The 22,118-nt window shown below is 36.6% G+C and overlaps 1 protein-coding gene across 6 annotated transcripts in view; it reads right to left on the reverse strand.

Annotated features, from left to right (window-relative positions):
* Window positions 1-22,118, reverse strand: part of SSBP2 (single stranded DNA binding protein 2) — a 171,173-nt gene that overhangs the window by 111,660 nt on the left and 37,395 nt on the right. For all 6 annotated transcript variants that reach the window (XM_052700537.1, XM_052700535.1, XM_052700533.1 and 3 more), the window contains exons 3-4: window positions 15,370-15,431; window positions 13,362-13,446 (exon numbers count right to left, since the gene is read on the reverse strand). In XM_052700537.1, the coding sequence (XP_052556497.1) occupies window positions 13,362-13,446; window positions 15,370-15,431 (147 nt within the window). The remainder of the gene's footprint in view (window positions 1-13,361; window positions 13,447-15,369; window positions 15,432-22,118) is intronic.

A 22,118-nucleotide genomic window follows, 5' to 3' on the forward strand; every position in this document is an offset into this window, starting at 1 on the left:
CCATTCATCCAATTTCTCATAAAATAATAAAAATTTCTCATTTTTAAAAAACAAAGATTTAGCTACATGAACATGAATGAACTGAACCATAGCATGATAGTATAAACTACCTTTTACAAGGATTGGTATCCCAGTGCCCATACATACACTCAGCCTCCTTAAAAGGAACGCTGATTTATGACAGAGATCCTCTGGAATTCATCTGGCTTCAGACAAACTTACTGCATACTCAGGACTCAAGAGAATTTGAAGTGAAAGAATAACCAAACAACAACAGGGGTAACTAATGTTAACACAACCTTTGTAGCCAGCCTTTATGATCTCAGAGCTGAAATTCATAGTGACAAAATCATCACAGCACAGATTAATAGTCCTTTCTGCTCCTGCTATCTTCAGATGTATTCTTAAAGCACATAACACAAACAAAGGTTTTAACAATCACTCATTCTAGGCTTAGTGGTAATAACCTTGATCATGTTAACTGGGCCATTTCCAGTTAACGTTACTAACAAATCATTCTCTGCTCTTTCTACCAGCCCTGTTTTTGAACCAACTGCCAGAGAACAGGAATCTCATTAATAGCACTCCCCTGCTGGTTCACAAGAACGGAATAGTTAGGATAGTCAAAGTACACTGTAATGCACATACTGTCATTCTATTCTTTTGGTTTTTTTTGGTGTTGTTTTTTTTTAAGATTAACTTATTTTACATCTTAGAAAGCTGACAAACTAACAATTGATAGCAAAACAAACTTATCACGATGGTTGTTTTTTACTGTTCCATTTATTTTGAAGTTTTTAATTTATAAGCTTGTCAACAGTAGCCACACACTAGTTTGGATCGTCTAATGCAAGGAAATGTATCCAAACTGTCACTGAAGAATACTTTAAAGACGACTCTAGAGATGAGGGGTCTTGTGGAAGAAGAAGAATTTTCAAGTTGGGCACAGTATTTGAAAAGTACAGAGCTATTTATTAAAAACAAATCCGGAAAAATCCATCTCTGCTACCATATAACTTTACAAGTGTCCAACTGCCATTACAGTCTATTTCTATGAGATCAAGCTCTAGTTATCTAACCTCTCTTCTTTCCAAGAGCATTACTTTTTAGACGATGCTTGGGCTGCACTTTCTATTACTCCAGCTCCCAAAATCAAGCATCCAAAGTACAACACCATCAGACAAAAACATCTGTATTCCAGACTGAGCTCTATGGAAAGTGCAGTGATATGGCACATTTACTAATTATAAGGGTTCTAGAACTACTGCTACAGGATGAGATTACACCTAATATCAGTCTTAAGAGCCACAGCAGAGCCTTCTTTTCAAATCAGTCCTTTGGATACTCCTTTCATGCAGTTTTCTTTTTGTAATTCAGGTTGAAGGAAACAATATAAGCAAGGTCAACCTCTTTTTTTTGAAATCTCATCACATTCCATCTTTCTCTCATGCCATATTTTCTAAGCAATCAAGCAGGCTGAGAAAGACATTTAAAACAGTAAGGAAAACTTAGTACCTTACTCATGATGTAGGGAGCTGATGCTTCAACAAAACCCTTCCCCCATATTCTAGTGCAGCAAAAAGAAACTACAGTACCACATTTCTTGCAGGAATATTCTGCATACTATCAGTAAAGGAAGCAAGGATGTGAAGGATTTTCCTTCTTTCTATTAAGAGAAAAAGGAATCAGCAATTTTCCCTGTGTCTCACTGTTGAAAAGGCTTGGGAGTGAATCTCAGATTTGAGGGAGCAGGAAGCTTTCTTCCAAAGCTTGGCCTGAATATTCACGGCAGTACAGAGGATGCAGTTTTAACTATCCAAGAATTGGGAGCATTCAACTAGCTGCTGGAAGTAGGTAGCCTCTGAGAGAACAGCACAGCCAAGCAGCAAGAAAGACCTCTGCTAAAAGGAACACAGAAATTCAAGATGCTGACGGACCAGTGACTTCCTTCTTCGCAACTCATGGAAAGCATCCCAGAAGACAATGAAAGGAAGGCTTCCTTATTTCCCGCATCAAGAAGATTCCACTGACCCCCAAGGGATGTCCATCACACAGTGAGAGAAAGCAGTTGGTAAGAGGGAATTTATTTTTAATTTTGTTTATCTTTCAAGGGAGAAGGGCAGTTACTGGAAATACAAAAAGTAAATGGTTTTAACTGAGTAAAAGCCAAGTCAGCGGCTGTATCTGACTGAGGAGTGATCATCCATCAGTTCCCAGTCCTTCATATGTCCTCCATGTAACAACAGGGAAAAAGCAGATGAAGCAAGAAAAGTGAAGCAAGTGCCAATAGAAGACAGAAAAAGTAATTCTTCATAAAATAAAATTAATGTTAAAACTGTAAGAATAGTGGGAAAATAAACACAATATTACAACCAAATTATTATGACTAAGTAAAATGCTTTCTGCACTGACACGAGCCATTCAGAAGATCTCTCTTCAAGAGTTATGAACTTTTAAATAGAAACTTGGGATTCTTTTTTGCAACAGAGAAAACTGGAGATGGGCCTCTTTCCACACAAATATTAAGGGGAAAAAAGAAAAGAAAAACAAAAACAAACAAAAAAAAAAAAGGTCTGCAATGAAAGGATGGTTTCTATACTGAGAAATAAATAGAATCAGACAATGAACCAGAATGGCCGAGTTTGTCCCCACTGTTTCCTATAATCCCAATATTGCAAAACACATAAGTGAGTTTAATGAAAGCATTCATACATACAGTGCTACTCAACCATGAAATTGTTTGCCAGATTAGGGCCAGAGTCCCTGATCCTGCCATCAGATCTGTGCAGGCAGATCACAAAATCTCTGTAGATCTGTGATAAAGTCAATGAGGTTGTGCTCCACAGGGATTCAAGCACCTATCTTTACAAATCTCACTACAAATCTTATTCCTGTAAAATTGATTTATTAACTGTGACACTATACTTCACTATAGGCACATATAATATTTGCATACTTTTCTCTCTCTCTTAGAAAAATTATTAAAACTTATCTCATGGATTATATCCCCTTAACTGTTTTATAGTTAACAACTTCGTGTATTTCATAAGCTAAAATTTGAGTTTCAAATTACTTTTATAGAAGTCTGATTTGAAAGTCAACCTGGAAAGTATTTTCAAGATTCTCAGTCGTTCAAAACACAGTATTTACCATAATGTTACAACAAGCTTTGTGTTCCCCTTCCCAAGCCAGAGCAATTGTGATGGGTTATGCACTTCTTTTGGTGTGAATTATGGGCAGTACTGCTTTTTTGGCAGCGTGCATTAGCCTCTGCAGAGTTACTGCTACATCTGTGTTTTGTTACAGGTCTTCTTCCTATCTGGCACGACCGTAGTTTGTGCATATTAATGCAACAGCACTATGAAGATGCCCATTTAAGTTAAGGAGGGGCCACATTTAAACAGCCTATAAGGAGTAACTGCAAATTTTTATCTTTAAAAATTAAAGATAAAAACTTAATTTTGATTTCCCTTGCTTATGCCAATCTCCATTTTTCTCTTAGTGCACGGGTCTGTATATCATTTTCCACAGTAATATACATGGGAATGAAATGCTCTGTTTGTACACCTTGTAATGTTACACATTTTCAGTGGCTGAGTTAACATTTATGCTATTTGGAATGGTATTAATGTGAAGACTTAAAAAGCCATAATTTCAAACCCTCGTTTGTTAAACAGATATCCAAATATAGATTTGCGCTTCACTTCCCTGAGCTAAAACATTCAGTACGTGTTCAAAAGCCCATGTTACCACAACTGTTTGTAACAGTAAGGCATTAATTTGGTAGAAAATTCAAGTAGACTATTATCTGTTTGCTGTGGCTTGTGTTATATAATGTGCATTTCATATTTAGTGTAAGGTTTAGATGTGACAGTTCTAGTCAGCCATGGATATCCACATTCCCTCAAGAGGCTTCCTCCTCATTACTTCATTTTTCACCACCTCTCACAAGACATTTGTTGTTCAGCTGTTCTTATTAAGAGCTGCATGTCTCCCACAATTTGTGATCTCCAGGACTCATCTTTCATCATATCAGAGAGCAGATGGAAGTTATAATTCTTCGGTTTTTCCAGGCATGTGTTAAGCAAGTCTGAAATGAGTCACTTAGAGATATTAGCAGAGCAGTCAAGCTTCTTACAAAATCTCTGTTTGGCATATTGTGCAGAAGTAAGACTTTCACTTTTACAATTTATGAGGCTAAAGAAGAACATATTCAGGCAAAGTGACTCAAGTCTAGCTAAATACTGTTATCAGAAAAATAAAAATGCTTTAAATCAGCATATTATTGGATTGTACTTCACTATTCTGTTAAACACATATGTATCATATACATACCATATGCATATATGCATCTGCAGATACATGCACCTAAGTAGAGTTCTTGAAATACCTCCTCACCATTACCTCTAAGAGAAATTTCCCCACCTAAATTGGAACCTATAATGCAAAAAATTATAAAAAGACTACCTGAAATCCCTATCCTCATTTACCATAATAAACATCAAATGAAATGAAAAAAGAATACTAAGACAGGACAAGGAGCTTACACAGGAAGCTAGAAGGCTGTAGTCCAACACTTGCTCTCTATTGATCAAACGTTTGTTCAATACTTCACTGATGTAAAGCATTATGTACAATCAGTGTTAAAAATAAATGCCAGAAGATCTTTAAATTCAGAACATTTGTTAGTCAATTTAGCATTCCCAGCGTTACTAAACTGCAACTTAACCTCCCTTAATAACTTTCTTGAGTGCTGTAGACACATACGGCTTACACTGTGCAACGAATATGAATGATCCCTATGTCAACAGCAGTGAAGATAAATGATTTTACATATACGAATGTACAAAAGTTTGAAACAGGACCTTTCTCAATGCATCTATGTAAAACTAATGTATATTCTCGCTCTGAAAAGTAAAACACATTAAAAACTTGGTTAAAAAGACTGAGTTCACTCCAAATTATTAAAATCTACCACAACTTTTGCTACACACCAAAAGTGTGAAAAAATCTGAATTTAAATACATTGAGTTCCATTCCAAATACACTATGGGTACTACACAAAGTCTTGCAATAAGATTTATTTAACATCACTCTGAGAAATGGCTGAAGTTAAGAGCCATACATGAAGACAACGAAGCAGAGAAAAAATTGCAATATCCTGGGATTTCCATCAAACTGGTCAAAAAAGTTCAACAGAGCCTTCATCCAAGCAATAGTATACATCACAACTTCAGAAATATCTCAGATTTACATTAATTATAAAGTAAATGCCAGTATTAGGAGGATAGAAATGTAAGCATATGCAGGAATCTATTATGGACTAAAAACTTCTAATAATTTCACAGTGTGTCTACCAGCTTTTTAAAGATCACCTTACAAACAATTTTTTCCCTACACACTATAAAAATTACATTATTCTGGAAGACTGCAAATCAGCCTGAGCATTCTATCCACCACCTCTCATCTTTTGACATATATCTTCTCCTGCACGTTTCAAGCTATCCCTTAAACCACCCACTTCTTCCTTAACCTGTTGAATCCCTATTCCCTCTTATGTCCAAGCAAAAGAAAACAAAACCGTTTGATAAATTTGACATGGCTTTAAATGCAGTGTATACTGTATTTTTTTTAGAATTTCATTATGATTGAATAGATATATTTTTCCCAACAGATTATTCCCTCAAAGTTTCACCTCATTAGGAAGGCTGTTATTTCCTTTGTTCTCAACGAAAGTGAAGCCTAAAACATTCTTAAGAGAAGAGTTCAACAAGTCCATTGCCTACCTCTGGGAGCAATGCAAGAGGAGCTGAATTGCCTGTATGGTTCCTTATACTGTCAGAAGCTTCCACCTAATTCAAACTAATTAACTATTTTACTTCTAAATTCTGCAAAAATGAAAACTCCATTCAAAAAGTAAAAGTTGAAATTTTGGGAAGGATACACTGTTTTTTCTGCTTGAAACAAATGCTTCGGTGCCCATATTAAAAGTGAAACACAGCATACCTATGAAATTTACCTATGAAATTACAAACACGAAAAAAGCCTATGTGCACTGTAAGAAAATACATTCCTGTGTCAGCACTTACAGTTTATAACTTGGAGTAGTTCAAATCTGAATAACTATGTTATCTAAGAATGAATGGGAAGCAGGAGGACAAGGATAGAATGGGCACATCTTTCTTCATGAAAATGTGAGGAGAATTCTCTCTGGGGTTTTCTTAACATGAACTAAGATGAAAGAAAAAAAAATCTTTTCTGCACAAAGTATCCATGTAATCCAGTGAAAACAGCAATTTCTCAAGCTGGCCAATTTCTGAAGAACAAAGGGAAACAGTTTAATAATCTGCAGATAACAAGCAATTCTACTTTGTGCTACTTGAGATATGACATACCTATAATTATGCGGACCAAATCTGACACAAGTTAGTGCAATTTTCCTGCAAAAAGTGATGCCTACCTTGCTTGGTAGTACGAAGCCTCCTTTTCCTTATTCCTTTCTGAACAATCGCATTAAAGAACATCTACTAAGCAATAAAATTGGGAAGTCAAAAGGCTGGAAAAGTGAAGCTTGACTGTGCACAAGTCCACCAACATCATTATTAGAATCTCAGATCATGAATAGCAACCACTCTCCAAAGCAATAAATATTATCTTCCAGAAAGAAATTCATCAATTTGATATTAGTTCCCCTTTAAAATTGCTAACTAAAATATAAGAATTCTTCACATTTTTGACATATTCCAGATTTACTGAATTCAGGTTACAGAAGAAACCAAGGACTTACTACCTTGTAAGGCACTTTAACAGAGAATCTTATACCGAACACAATTTTTTAATTGTTTTATTTTTCCAATAAACAGAGCGATCTGTTTTTTTAATCCACTGTGTTTAGACAAGGGATTTCAGAGTAAATGTCAGAAACCTCCTTGGTCTCCTTTTAGCTTACACATCCAATAATATTTTACTCTATCTAAGCACTGGGAAGCAAGGCATACCTCTGCAGAATTAAAGAGTAGTAAACAACAGCATTTCATTCATACTTGAATATCGTGTACAGAAAAAGTATTGTTCTAACAATGACTTTATGGAAAAGAGATGCCCTTCATTTCCATATCAGTTCTGAAAAGCACTCTGTGACCACTTAAAAGAAATTTTTTCTACTTTAAGAAGTAATTTATGCTCCAGGGACAAGGGTAGTTAGTTATCTACACGTTAAGAAGAATTATATGTCTGAAGAAGACATTCTTGTCTCCCAGGGTGAAATTACACATACAGTGATGAATAGTAAACACGTTAAGGGTCTTCCAAGAGTTTGAAGATTACTCTGTCCACAGCTTCAGTAGAACAATCCTTAAACATTACTGGCAAATCAGCCCAAGCAGAAACTATGCAGTGCAGCACACATACTTCTTTATCAAGGGAAATCACATTAACCACAGAAGTGTGCTTGAGAATCTCTACTATTAATGACAACAGCCAATAGACACGTGGAGAACCTTAGAGACAAAGAGAATAAAGCAACAGAAAGTTCACAGGAAGGCCATAAATTGCATAGAGATCTAAAATCTGTCAAATTGCTCTCATTTATGGATCTCATGACCCCGTGGTAATACAATTTGGCATTTGTCCTATGAATTACACCAAATCCACATTTTGTAGATCCTGTCTACTTGGATTTCCCATCTCACACTCTCCACAGCTTGGAAGGATAGAAAAGCGCTGCTGGTTTTGGATTTAAGCAGGAGTTACCGTGGATTCTCCATGTCCTGTTTCACTGAAACTGATAGCTAGAAGACAGGTCTGGAATCCAGTTTTCAGCAGAAAATCTGTGAGGACTTAAAACCAAAAGATGCCTAGCGATGCTTCCTGCAAAATGCCACAGTAATAACAGCTGGAAAAAGAAAGAAAATCAACTGCTAGAAGATTGCTCCATCTCTGACACATCAGAGTTAGCAAAGGAATTTCTGTGATGGACTGGAGAGATCATGACTGCCCCGACCATCTGGAGAACGTAAGAAAATCTGTTGTCAAAAATTATCCTGAAACAGAAAAAACTTGCATGTGTTTAGGCCATCAAAAATCTGCACCTAAAAAGATAGCTCTGTGTGGGTTCCAGACATTATTATTTTTTTACATGTACATATATATTTCACGAAAATATAATAGAAACAGGTCTTACTGCAGAATAGTTTTTGTTGTGGGAACAAAAGGCCTGGGATTCGTGGTCACAACCAACAAACATTCAGTGCTGCCTTTGACTATTTTCTCATAAACCTTCTATAGAAATCATCAGTAGTTAAAAAAGCTGTAAAAATATTCATAGTCCTTCAAGTTCTGTGTACTACTAACAACATGTTAAAATTTGAGTAACATTCAAGGCAAGCAAACCCTTCTGAAGGATAAGCACAAAAAAGTGGTATTTCTCCCCCTACAATATGTCAGTAAGTGCAAAAATCTAATTTGTTTCTGTGAAATTCTAACAGACTGATCAGCCTGTTCAAGTGTCTAAATACTATTCCAATTAACCTCTAGAAAAAATGTATTTATCACTATGATTTTAGATGGAATAATCTGTATAGAATTAATTATAGTAGTCTTTAATACACCCTACAACTTTCAAGCAAAGCTAAGCTCCGAGTCATACAGCTTTGCTATTAAAACATGCTAACAAATCAGATGGAAATACGATACAAACTTACAGTGGTTCAGTTTTGTAGCTGAAAATTTGCTCTATCAGATAGTTATTTTACTCTTTGTATTGGTTGTCATTTCCATGGAAATAAGTAGGAAGCATTACTTTTGGAGCAACTTAGGTATATGCAGCACAAGACAATTCCTCTTTACTTGATGTGGCCTGGGCAACCTTGAAAGGTTGGACATTCATGCTATAGAAGATCTTCAGCACTAAGCAAGGAAATCACCTTTCAAGAAAGAATTTCACAAGTACTATCCTTGTGCCAGAGATACACAGGTGTGAAAGAATGACTGAGCCAGCAGAATTGGAGAGCAGCCACTTCTTGTGGCCAGAAGCTCATTGGTAGGGATGATTCTAAAAATCCTTTCTGCTCTGAGGAACTACATTTACACACCAAGCTTTCAGCCTACAAACAGATGGAAAGAAAGTCAGAACAATACGCATGTGGGAACCTGCTTCTCTCAACAGAAGATCTCAGCTCTAACCAAGATAAATGAGATTTTAAAAAGAGAGATAAGGAGTCTCCTTAGAACACTGTTAAGAAAGAAAACCCATTGTACAGTGAACTGTGAATTTTGGCTGAGAGCTACCACAAAAATGATTTTTCACAGCACACAGGTTTTCCTCCAGAAAAAGCCATAGATGCCTGGAAAATGTACAAACACACACACACTATCACATACACACACACACACACATATATAATTATCTTTTTCTGCTTAAAATACTTCATTCCTACTGAAATGCCTGCAATATTAGAAGACTAAGCAAGCATTAGTTTTCTTTCCAGAGTTACCTGTAATGGAAACAAAGTATTTCTAATTCTAAGATATTTTCATTAAACTTCAAGGCAAGAACGTACCTCCCTGATACAGCACTTAGATGTCATACAACTGTCTTTTCAAATCCAAAATACGAAACTAATGAATTCAGAGCCTTGTTCGTTTCAGGAGGAAAAAAAATTCTAACTGCAAATCTGAAAAGAAAATAAAAATGGAATTTCTTTCTTATCATATAAAGGAGCTGTGTTTAACCTCAGTATGAGGAGACAAAACCTTCAAATTCAAAGCCAGAATAGCCCTTTACTTTCCTATTTATATTAGTTTTACTCAGATGTGCACTGTGAGTACTGCAACCAGTTACAGCCTTCACCTTGAGTCACTTCACATTCCTGCTGCCAAACGTGATAGATCCTTTTCCTTCCACTAGCTTGATAAAAATCCAAGCTGTGGTAGTTGGTATTCATACAATTTCATTTTTCTGTATCAGTGGAAATAGAACTTCTGCAACTGTTCTCTGAAGAATAAGGATGCTACAGTACAGAGTAATGTGCACAGATACATAAGGAAGTGAAAAACAGTTACCTAAAGGACTTTGTTTTTCTTGTTGTTTTACACAAACAGGAACAGATTCAGTGACACAGACTGATGGACAAACAGGCTAAGACTCTTTGCTTGAACACAGAGCATTGATATTCAGAAAAAAATTCAGATGCCCTCTTCCTCAAGATAGCACTGCACACAGGTTCCCAAAAGGGCACTGCTACTGTTTTCCTCGAGAGTATTACAGATGTACGAAGTCCAGCTGCAGATATTCAATTGCATTAAAACACAAGCAAAGCAGCTGCTAAAATATTATGGCAAACTAAACAGTAAAGCGAACCTCATCATTCAAAAAATTTTGTCCAGTCATTAGTGGTAGAGGATAATTAAATGGCATTGCTTTTCTTGCAATTGTAGTTGAAATACTGTGAAACTTGAAGAAAAGTAACAAAACCTTTCTGTGCATATTTGCTGTATGAGTTAATCTCCGTGTTGCAGACTGAGTATCAACTATGTTGTTTGAGGCAGCAACATTTCACAAATTATAAAGCATCCCCAAACACCTTCCTCCTTCATCAAACATTCTTAAACCTTTCTTCTTTCACAGAAGCAAAGACAGAAAACATACTGAGCCAGGTCATTCAGACCAATTAGTGTTAAACAGGATATGTCTAGTGCAAAAAGACCACACCTTCAGCAAGAACGACATTCCCAGGTCAAGTGGAAAAACATACACCTAATAAAAAATTCTAAATTGCTAGTATGAAATACTATGCAAGCCTTCTCTACTTTTTATACTTAGCAATTAGTTTTCAAATATGACAACACAGCTATGAATGCTCTTTTCCTTGTCCTGCACTCTCACTGGAGGACTGGTATAACAGCCTGGCTCTCTTGACAGTCTGCACTGTCAGTGAAATTTTGACTCCAGGGGAGTCAACACTCCACATGGGTCAAGATTTCACAAATCATTAATAAATGTAAAATACATTAAGGAACACATATGAGTACTTCTAGGTATTAGAAGTTTACTTCAACTGTGAGAAAGCATTGCAACAGCTTGTTTTTCTTGTCACATTAAAGGATTAAGAAAGCTATTAGAAACACCAGGCAAAGTAAACGATAAAATAGATCAAATTTTTTTCTGACATAAGCATTCCTCTATGCAGACTGATACATTCATAAAAGAACAGCATTTCATTTTTCCTTCATCAAACATGACTTTACACGGTAACTTAAACATCACACAGTTCTGTTCCGCATGCACACTCATTTGACTGTTTTCTCAGTATTTTAACATACTGTAACATCTACCATAATGCAGATGAACGGAGCAGTAAGATGACGTAAATCTGAAATCTACAGAAGTTTGAATTACTAGAAAGCTGATATCAAGATAAATTTTTTAATTTTTTTTATTTGACATAATTTTGATTTGGCTACTCAAATTCTTAGTATCAACACTTAGATAAATAGTGAATTTACCAATCAGTGAAATTCTCATGAGTTTAAAGAAGCTTGGACTCCATTCTGTTTTAGATTCCAAGTGCTTTTGAATTTAAATTTTCACTGCTAATAATTTCAGAATTATTTCATGATAGGTTTCAGGTTTTTTGCTTTTGTTACATACATTACACTGCAAGTGTGCAATGCCTCCACTGAAGTCAACTGTCATACTGTGGATTGTAATCTCCATGGATTAATTCACTAATGTCATTCCCTGTGGTAATAAGCTATCCTCATGAAACTATTTCTCCTTCAGTAAGGAATTAAACCTTGATTTAATAACAAGGATTCAAAACAATGGCAAAGCTGTTGAAATGCTGTGTTCTTCCAATGACTGTGTATTGAAAACAGAATAAGTAAAAAACATCACAAGGTTCTGCTTCCAACAGTTAAGTTGTTCTTATTTTGAGGAATGTGCTTTGCCAAGTTGGTTAACTTTAACACCTTTGTGAGTGGAAACCGCCCTTATAATTTTGTTCCCTTCTCCCAACACTGCTCTTCAATCATTGATTATTACTATGAGTGATCAATGCAGCATGGAAAAAAAAGTGTAGTTATCCAAGCTCCTTTACCAGTCAGCCTCATAATCTGATCCTTAAGGAGAAGGTATTAAAGAGTTACTGGTTTGTAAGTAAAATATATTTAACATATTAACTGCGTTGTTGATGCATTAATAGCAGTCACAGTTAACTACATATAAGGCAAGATCATTAATCATTCGCATGGTAAAGCACACCAAACCATATTCAGATTATGTTAATAGTAATAGAAAATGGTTAATTAGCTGATTTTTTTTCCAAATTTATGTTTGTAAGACATTGGGTTATTGCAATCTAGTTTCAATTTTGTATATATTTTTCTGCAGAGACTAGACAGTATTTCTAAGACAAACCATGAAAACTCCGAAGTTTTATAACCTTTTTAGTGCCATATCCCTTCCTTATGCCATATAAATGACCCAAAAGAACAACAGCTCAGTCAGTTTTCTGAGGACTTCCTTAGTGAAAATGAAACCAGCAGAAGGAGAAGAGCTTACTGAAGACAGAACCCAAATTCCTTGCAATAAAATGACGTAAATCCGAAGTGCATTGAAGTTTGAATTACTAGAAAGCTGACATCTCTGCTTGCTGGAGGCAGAACCCAAATTTCATCCTAAATCTGGAACACACTTCCAGATTTCTAGATTGCTCCATGTACATGATAATGGATAAAAAGGAATGTAATTGTTCTAGTGTTAGGGATCCTAGTTTCTAGAATTTTTCTTTTTTTTTTTGGAGGGGGGGGAGGGGAGGGGGTCTTCACAGGCAAAATACCACTAAACTCTCTACTGTGTTTTAAATCGTGTCTCAGACATACCAAAACTGGCATAATACTTTACATCCGATGATTCCTCCTGTTCTCCTGGACAGGAAAATTTATGTCTGATTTCCTTTGTGGTACATAAGAATGAGAACAATCACACTGAAGTCAGCACGGTCCTGACAGAAGCCAGGGAGTCAACTGACAGAGTATGGATATACAGACAGGACTTATCTGTGCTTCCATTTGGCCTGTGCCATTTGATTGGCTTGATGTTTCCATGTAGAAGAGACAGAATTATCAGTTCATTCTGAATTAACAGACAGGACAGCACTTTGACCTCTGAGATGCGTTACAGAGTTTTCCAGGTGGCACGAAGTAACCACACAATTAGCAAGTCCTAACTCTGAAGCATCACCACAAATGTTCCTTATATGTGATAAACCTGCATTTGAAATGCTGTCATGCAGAAATACTTCTATATCACATTTTCACATACAATTAATGATAGCATGGTAAAGACAGACAAAACTTACATAGTCATGAAAGGCTTTTGCTTCACTTGAATGTTCACATGTTTCTCGTCTTTCTGGAGCTGCACAGTAGAGATCCCAAAATACACTGCAAGTGAAGAAATTATAGATATAGTGAGAAAATCACTGTGAGAAAATCATTACTCCAGTAGATTTTACAGTGCACATCACACATGCACGTGTATGTGTAGAAACAGATACATCCCTTCCTTACCAACAGTTGAAAGCACTTACCTTTATGAAATAATTTACGCTGGTAAAACATCTCAAAGGAATCTAAAACTACTGAAAATATGAACTAAAAAGCTATTCTAATACTCAGTGTCAAAGGGTATGAAGCTCTGCATTTAACCTTGAACCACTGGCGACTGTTGTGATTTACTTCCACAAAGCACTGGAAGAAACAGACACATAGTAATAACATAAAAAGGCATGAAACTGAGGAGAAAACTGGGGATTTCTTCTGAAGTTCAATACCATGCCTTCAACAAAAGTTCCTAGAGACGCACATGTATGGAGAAGAGCAGGAAATGGATGGGTATCTTTCCTTAGGAATGAAAAGAAATAATGGTGGCTACAGTCATTCTTTGTCCTATCACTCCCCTTCAAACAGTTACACATGAATTCATCCAAACACAAAGTTTCTAGAATGAAAATATGTGTATACTAGAACAATCGTAAGAACACAATTTGTCAAGAGTTTAATATTACTTATTACTTACCCTAGCATCGTAATAGGGAATAGTGAAAAACCTGAAAACTCTGCTGCCGACAATCAAAATTAAGATAATTCTCTTGTACCTTCACAGGTACAAGAAACAACTAGGCTTTCAAATAAAAAAAATAATAAAAACAGAAAGGTCAATGAAGAATATGCCACATTTTACAGAACTGCATAAAAAACTTGGGTTTTTGCGTTCAAATGGAACTACTTTAAAACTTGTAAATTGCTGTGCTCCTGACAGCTGGGTATATTCTCCATAATTTTGTATTCTTGTAAACACAGACATATTGGACATATTCAAATCATACAACAATATTTATTAATATAAATACAATGGCTAAATAACATTGATTATGAGCACTCTTTTCACCCTGCAAACTTTACAGTTACAAATGTGTCTCTTGCACAATGAATTTTTACAAGAGCAGATAGTGATAGGACAAGGGGGAATGGTTTTAAACTATTAGAATATAGATTTAAACCAGATATTAGGAAGAAATTTTTCACTCAGAAGATGGTGAGGCCCTGGCACAGCTGCCCAGAGAAGCTGTAGGTGCCCCATCCCTGGAGGTGCTCAGGGCCAGGTTGGATGGGGGCCTGGGAAACCCATCTGTTGGGTGGCAACCTGCCTACAACAGAGAGGTTGGAACTGGGTGAGGTTTAAAATTTCCTCCATCCCAAACCATTCTGTGATTCCATAATTGCATGATTCTGTGGTAACATACATTGAAAACTGCAAATTATTTGTCTGCCCATACGCTGAGCTGACAAAAACTATGCAAATACAGATACTGAAACACCAAGCCCATGCTAACACACACTGAGTTTCAAAAAGGCTGCTGGTTTGGGTTCATCTAATTACTTCCATATGCCATACGCATTAATAAAGTGCAGGCAAAAAAAATAAAGAAGCTCACTTCTATATGCACAGTCACAATGTCTGCATATGTTAGGTAATATACATATGTATTTCTTTCTCAAAGTGCAATTATTTGGGATTTGTATATGGATCCTTCAAATTCAGTTTGCCGAAAGATGATGAAGAAAGAAGTGCAGGCCATATTCTTTCAAAGATGCTGTCTTACTGATTCACTATGTAGTATCTGTTTTCCTGTATCTTATATCTGTGCCTTTTCCTCTACCTTATTTTCTATTCATTCATTTCTTTATAAGAAAATGACCACCTCCACATTCTTTTAACAATGTTCACTTGAGTTTCTTGCCTGCAGCTGCTGGAACTTGCAATTGTTGTATTCTAAAAATCAGAGGAAAAAGAATTTCACTTACCACCACCAGGAGTGCAAGAATCCTGGCGGCTCCCCCAGTGTGATGTTTTTTTCCCATCTTATCTGAAACAAAACCATAAAAACACACATGTACACTTTTGTGACTATTGCGACTAAAAAATCTTACTTAATAATAAAAAGGAAGAATAAAACATTCTGTAGTTATGAAAGGCTTCAGCATCATCAATCTGGATGGACATAATATGTATAAACCATTTTAGCCAGTGACTTTTATTTTGGGAAACTGTATTTTAGAACGTTTTCATAAATTGTGAAAATAATTTTATTAAGGACATACTCTGATCACTCCACCACTGAAACATACTTTTCTAAAACACTGTCCAGTTTGCACTAGGAGAAACCTAAGACACAGAACTAATGTTACTGATTCAGCAGGTGGCAGTCTTCTCTCCACATTCAAAACTAGCCAATGCTTCAGTATTCTCAAGGAGTGCTGTACTGTTAGAGGTAGTGAGACAAATACACCCCAACTACAACCTGTTCTCCCACCACCCAGTGAAAGTGTAAAACTAGTTTGGCTTACTTTGTCTGCACTGGCAAACGTTCTTGAAAAGACACACACTGTCTATGAGTTTTTTCCCACTTATGAAGTCTGGTTTATTCAAAACTGTTTCCAAAGAAAATGCAATTTAGGAATGTTTATACCCTTAACTTCACACTTTTATTGTTTGCAGTTAACTCAGTAGAAAACATGCCATGAGAGTATCCAGTCTCTCAGTAATCCTTTACAAATGCTCTACCTTAAATATTATCAACAGTCATTTTATTAATGCCACATAGTTTTCCTAAACTATAACAGTATATAGTTTGGAATACAGTAAGCCCAGTATAATTGCTTCAGGAGTTTTGCTGCAAACAGATTCTACAACTTTTACATAACATTGTACAGAAGACTGTACAGAAGACAACATCTTGTTAAAATAGAGTGGAAACCAGAGCATTACAAACATTTCAAAGTCCTGCAGTTACAACTCCACACAGCACTATTTCCTGTCCAGTTCTGTAAAAAACAAACCAACAAACAAACAAAAAAAAACAACTTAATTAAAACTCTATTGTTTGAACACAAGCCATATTCCACCCAACAGACATAAGGAATAACTAGCAAAATAATAATAAAATTTTAAAAATTCAATCAAATACCTGAACAGTCTTACATGAAAGGCGTTTTAAGTTTTACATAAAAACAAACATAAGCTTACTAGAAAAGGTGGACATAGTGTTCATACTGCAATGAGCACTGAGATTTTTCTAAATAGAAATAAACTTTGACTCTCAACTCTGACTTGATTACCACTCTGAATTGTTAAGAAATTTAAACAAGAATGTTCTTTCAGGAATAAATATACACTTCATACATCTAAAAATGTTATTTGCACACATATCAAGCAACCTAATATAATTTCAATGTTACATAGGTCATTTGGAAGCATTTTCATAGAAACTACAGGAGGTACAAGGAGCACAATAACACCATTTGATATAATAAATTTTCAGCTACACAACACTATTTTTCAACACGGTCACCACCATCTATTGCTATGCCTCTTTGCCAGCAATTAACAAGAGTCGGCATGCCACACTCATAAAAATCTGCAACAGTGGAGGTGGCCCACTGTTTCACAGCTGCTATGACAGCATTGCCAGCATGGCTTAACCAAGGGCAGATCATGTTGTCCATCTGTGATGGAGTGGACAAAGGAAGGGCAACTGAAGTTGTCTACCGGGACTCGCATAAGGCCTTTGACATGGTCCTGCGCCACATTCTTACGTCTAAACAAGAGAAATATGGATTTAAAGGCTGGATTATTAGTTGATAAAGAATTGGTTGGATGGTTGTAGCCACAGGGCTGTGGTCAGTGGCTCTACATCCAGGTGAAGGCCTGTCACAAGTGTGCCTGTCTTGAGATCAATGCTCTTCAACACTTTTATCAACGACATAGACAGTGCGATTCAGCATACGCTCGGCAAGTCTGCAGATGACACCAAACTGAGTGGTGCAGCTGACAAAACAGAAGGAGGATATTTCATGCTAAGCTCAAAAAGTGAGCAGATGAGAACATAAGGACCAATAACCAATGACCATAACAAGGCCAAATGTATGGTGTTGCACTCGGGTCAAGGTGATCCCAGATGTGAGTACAGAGTTGGAGAAAAACTCATTGAGACCAGCCCTGGGAAGACAGATTTAGGGGTTCTAGTGGACAAAACTCAGAGGGCACTCAGCCTGGATGATCAGCTGTACCCTGGGTTGCATCAGAAGAAAGGTGGCCAGCATGGAGAGGGAAGTGATTGTGCCCCTTCGCTCTTGTAAGGCTCCACCTGGAGTACTGTGTCCCTCACTACAGGAAGGATGCAGAGCAGATAGGGCGAGTCTAGATGAACTCACGAAGATGGTAAAAGGGCTGGAGCACCTCATATATGAAGAAAGGTGTAAGAGTTGATGATCCCTGGAAATCCGTAAGGATCACTCCTTTTCTATCCCAAGAAACAGTGCACACCACTTTACTGTCTGAGGGCTGCATCCTCTTTTTTCTTCAGTGGGGAATTCACATGTTGACACTCCATGGACCACTGTTCTGATTTCAGCTCATAGTGGTGACACCAGGCCTCATCATCAGTAACGATGAGATCCAGGAAACTGGCACCTTCAGCATCGCATTGTCAGGATCTCAATAGGTTCAGACAAACCTGCATACGTTGCCTTTTCTGTTCCTGTATGAGCATTCATAGCACTCACCTTCGAGTTAGTCCTATGTTGGCATCACTGTTTTCAACTCACTGAAGCTTATGTTCAGCTCCAAACAGAGTTCCCTGGTATTAATCCACCAATTCTTGCGGATGAGCTGACAGAGGTGCTCTTCATTCTGTGGTGTGACAGCTGTGCGTGGCTGTCTAGAACGTGACTTATCTTTCACGTCACTGTTGCCATTGCAGAAATGCACCACCCTACCAACTCGCTGTGCTCGCATCTACTTGTCTCCGTAAACATTCAGCAAGCATCAGTGAATTCCAGTGGGTGCCATTTTTTCCACATGGAGGAATTCAGTAGCACACATTTGCTTCATACTCGCTTCCATGTCAACACCATTCTGTCAGACTGCTCCTCTGCTGCCATCTGCTACGTGGCAACAAAATGTAACAGGGTATTGTTGGAAGGTTCAACCTCTACTGCCATACCACTAACATCCACCTCTACTATTGTGAAGCAACTAGGGAACAATAAGAAGTATTACTTTTGGAGTAGCTCTTGTACACAAATACTCAGAACTACTTAAAAATAATATTGCTGCTTAAAAAATATACAAAAACGAACTCCAGGCATTATAACTTCTATTGATAAAACTGGCAGAACAAACCCGTTGCATGGCTCTTAACCCCACCACCACACCACTTAACAGCACTTAATATAGAAATTGTGGAAATCCTGCCTGTTAAAAATTGAAAGATATAAACAAAGCCAAAGCCACCAACAAAGTCTTATAAACAATTCAAACGAGCTCCTCTGGGGCGTAGCCATTTCCCACATGCATTCAGCATGACTTAGGACTTGCTAGGAAGTTTCAAAAGCAACATAATGGAGAGGTGCAACATATAGTCAAGACTAATTTCTTTTTCCTGAAGTCTCAAAACTCATTAACTTAAGAGTAAAGTTTGTGTTTGCACAGAAAGGCCTCACTACATCTAAGCAGTATTCTTCCTTTTCAAAGCAAGGCTCAATGAAAATACCTTATTCATAGGTCTTATATTTGTCTTTTTCAATAGAATACAACTTATCCTCATAAATGCATTCAAAGAAGGAACCTGACTGGAAGGTGGAAATTTTGTTTTAACTTCAATAAACACACATGGCAGGTCTTAGTCTACCTGAACAAATAGATAGAAAAGAATTATGAAACATTATAAAATTAAAGCAAGAATACTCTTATTATCATCTGTATCAATAAACAGCTTGTAACAGCTGGGAAACACCTGTCTTCCTGGTCTAGCCAAGAAAATGAAATTACTCCTCCAGTGCTAGAACCTAACTTCAAGGATAGAAAATGCATATGCTAAGAACCTGATCTTCAAGAAAACACAGCAGTTGCCACACCAAAGAAAAGATTCAGGAGCAGAACAGTTTATTTTGTTTCAAATATTAGCGTACCCAATCTGAATAGCTCTATACAAACCTCAGCAACAAATGGCATGGCTTAGCTAGTAGCACAAGTGCCTTGCCATTTTGCCAGCTGTATGACAATTACACATTTTGGGATGAAATAGCTATTGAGTTACTTCCATCTATTACTTCATGACATGTTTCCTGAAAGGAAGTTAATATGTAGAGCAAAAGACAAGGATTATAGGTGTTTCCAACATTCAAAGATTCAGGAAAAGGCCAGTTGAACAGGTGGTCCTACATTTTGGAGACTACGGCAACAAAGTTTTGAAGGGTGTACTCAACAGGGACCACAACAAAATGGAAAGCACCGTTTGCCTTGTAAATAAGAATGACTAGCACAGATCTTACTGACCTGTGAACAGCTCTACAAAATATATACCAGATACAAAGCATTACAAAATTGAAGTCATGCTTAAGACAACTATCCCCAAGTCATATAAGTGATTTTATGATACCCAATTTAAATTTTCTTCTCTCTTTTTCTTTCCATTAATCTTACTCACTTTACTTGCTAGATCTTGAAGAAAGGGACATTAATCTTTGCCATCTATACTCTTTAATTATCACTGATAGCTGTGCTGCTCAGATAGTCCATATGTGTTTATTTCTGTTTTGTCCAAATACTCTGGGTTAGAGCAACTTTGAACTGAACAAGTTATAAAGAAATCCATCCAAATTATTCTGGCAGGTGCAGACTGCCAGAATAGAAAATGCAGAGAGCCCAAGTAGCCATACTTTTTTAAGAAGTGATAAAGACAATACAAATTTCATCCCATGCAACCAGGACATCTCCTACACCTCCTGAAGTGCTCTCCCATCACCTCAATCACAACAGAGCAGTTGCTTCCCATCACCCATGAGTAAGAAAAACACAAAGAGACACGGAAGACTGCAAATTTCACATCACCATAAAGTTGTAAGAAGACATTTTTTTACACTGCTCAACTGCTGTTTTGTTATTTTCATCCTGTCTTGTAATTTTCCTTCTCTAACAAGAACAGTGACTCACATGGGGTACAGAGTTGGGCTAAAGCTTTTATACTGTGGTTTCCTCCTTTAGACAGAATGGGCATCACGATACAAGGTTCTATTTACTCCACAATAAGCTACTTTCTTTTACTCGCCATTTAACTTTGTGTTTAAGGTTACTTTCTCCCAGTCATGTTAGAGTACTTTTTTCTCAGCCTGAATCTCATTGCATCATTTTAATCTCAAATATTATATTTTCCAGGCTTCCCTGTAACAATGGTAACTGCATTTGGTTCCAACATGTAGCCATTTACAAACATTATTAGCATCATCTTTGTCTTTACCAATTCAATACACTACAACTATATGTCTCTCTACATTGCAATATACTATATTTTATCTCTTACCAATGTGGGGGTAAATTTCAGTATCAGACAGATTTGGAAAGATTTTATACATTCTCAAATTACATTTGCTCAGACCTGAGAGTTTCTCTATAATCTGAGACTGAATTAGGTTTTAAATGCTAAATTTCAAGATACTGTATTGAGTGTTTTCCTGAAATCCAAATGTCATACCAGTTACACTCCTGCCAGCTGCTCATTTCACACATAAATGATAAAAAACAAAATGAGCAAAATGAATCTTGCAACATTGCATTATTTACAAATGACAACTGTTTCCAGGAGTCAAGATATTTCTTATTTTTTCCATTGCTTTACTAAGGAGAAAAAAAAAACAATTGTCAGAACAATTTTTTAAAACATAAACTGATACTACAACAATCCTACCCCCTTTGCCCCTCGTTCCATGAATTGTCTATAAATACCAGAAACAGCCTTCCTATACTCATTCTCCCTTCTTCAATCTCCAAAATGTCATCACTAGTGTAGAAATTTTATTAGTTTCGAAGGAGGATCAGTTGAAGCAGCAAATTTTCCTACTACAACATGCTGCCTGGTTTTCTCACTTTTGCTCACTATTCAACTACTACCACTATTTTATATGTTCTCATCAAAGACGTATTAAAAACAATAATAAGCCCCAAAGACCTCAATAGATTTGGCATATATTCGGGTACTCTTGCATCCCAGAATAAATGTAGAATACTCAAGAAAATTGATTTACTTACATCTTCAAAATATGTACATAACTACAATGAAAAATGGTAACTATTATGCGATAGTAAAAATTGCATCAGAAGTGAAGAGTGCTTAAGAAACAGAACATAAGTGGTTACAGACGTAATGGCTTCACTAGATGAAAAGAAGCTAAGCACTCAGAAGCATGGTAGGAATATGCAGTGAGGTTAGTGTAAAATAGCTGCTTGCCATGTATTTAGAAAGGATACATCATTCAGATTGGAGATTCCAACAGTATCACGAAGGAGTACAATGGATGTGCTCTCCATCACCCACATTTATTACAGAAAATAGATAAATCTTTTTTCAGTGTAGCACCAAATCAGACAACATGGCTAACAAATCACAGCAAAAGTAATTATGCAAAGGCAAGCAAAATGACATGGCAAACTCACTTTTCGCAAAATCAGAAGTCTATGCTGATCAACATAAACAGACATGCAAAATTGTCATTGC

Source organism: Tympanuchus pallidicinctus, unplaced genomic scaffold (assembly GCF_026119805.1).
Source record: "Tympanuchus pallidicinctus isolate F22 unplaced genomic scaffold, pur_lepc_1.0 scaffold4, whole genome shotgun sequence".
Taxonomy (NCBI): Eukaryota; Metazoa; Chordata; class Aves; order Galliformes; family Phasianidae; genus Tympanuchus; species Tympanuchus pallidicinctus.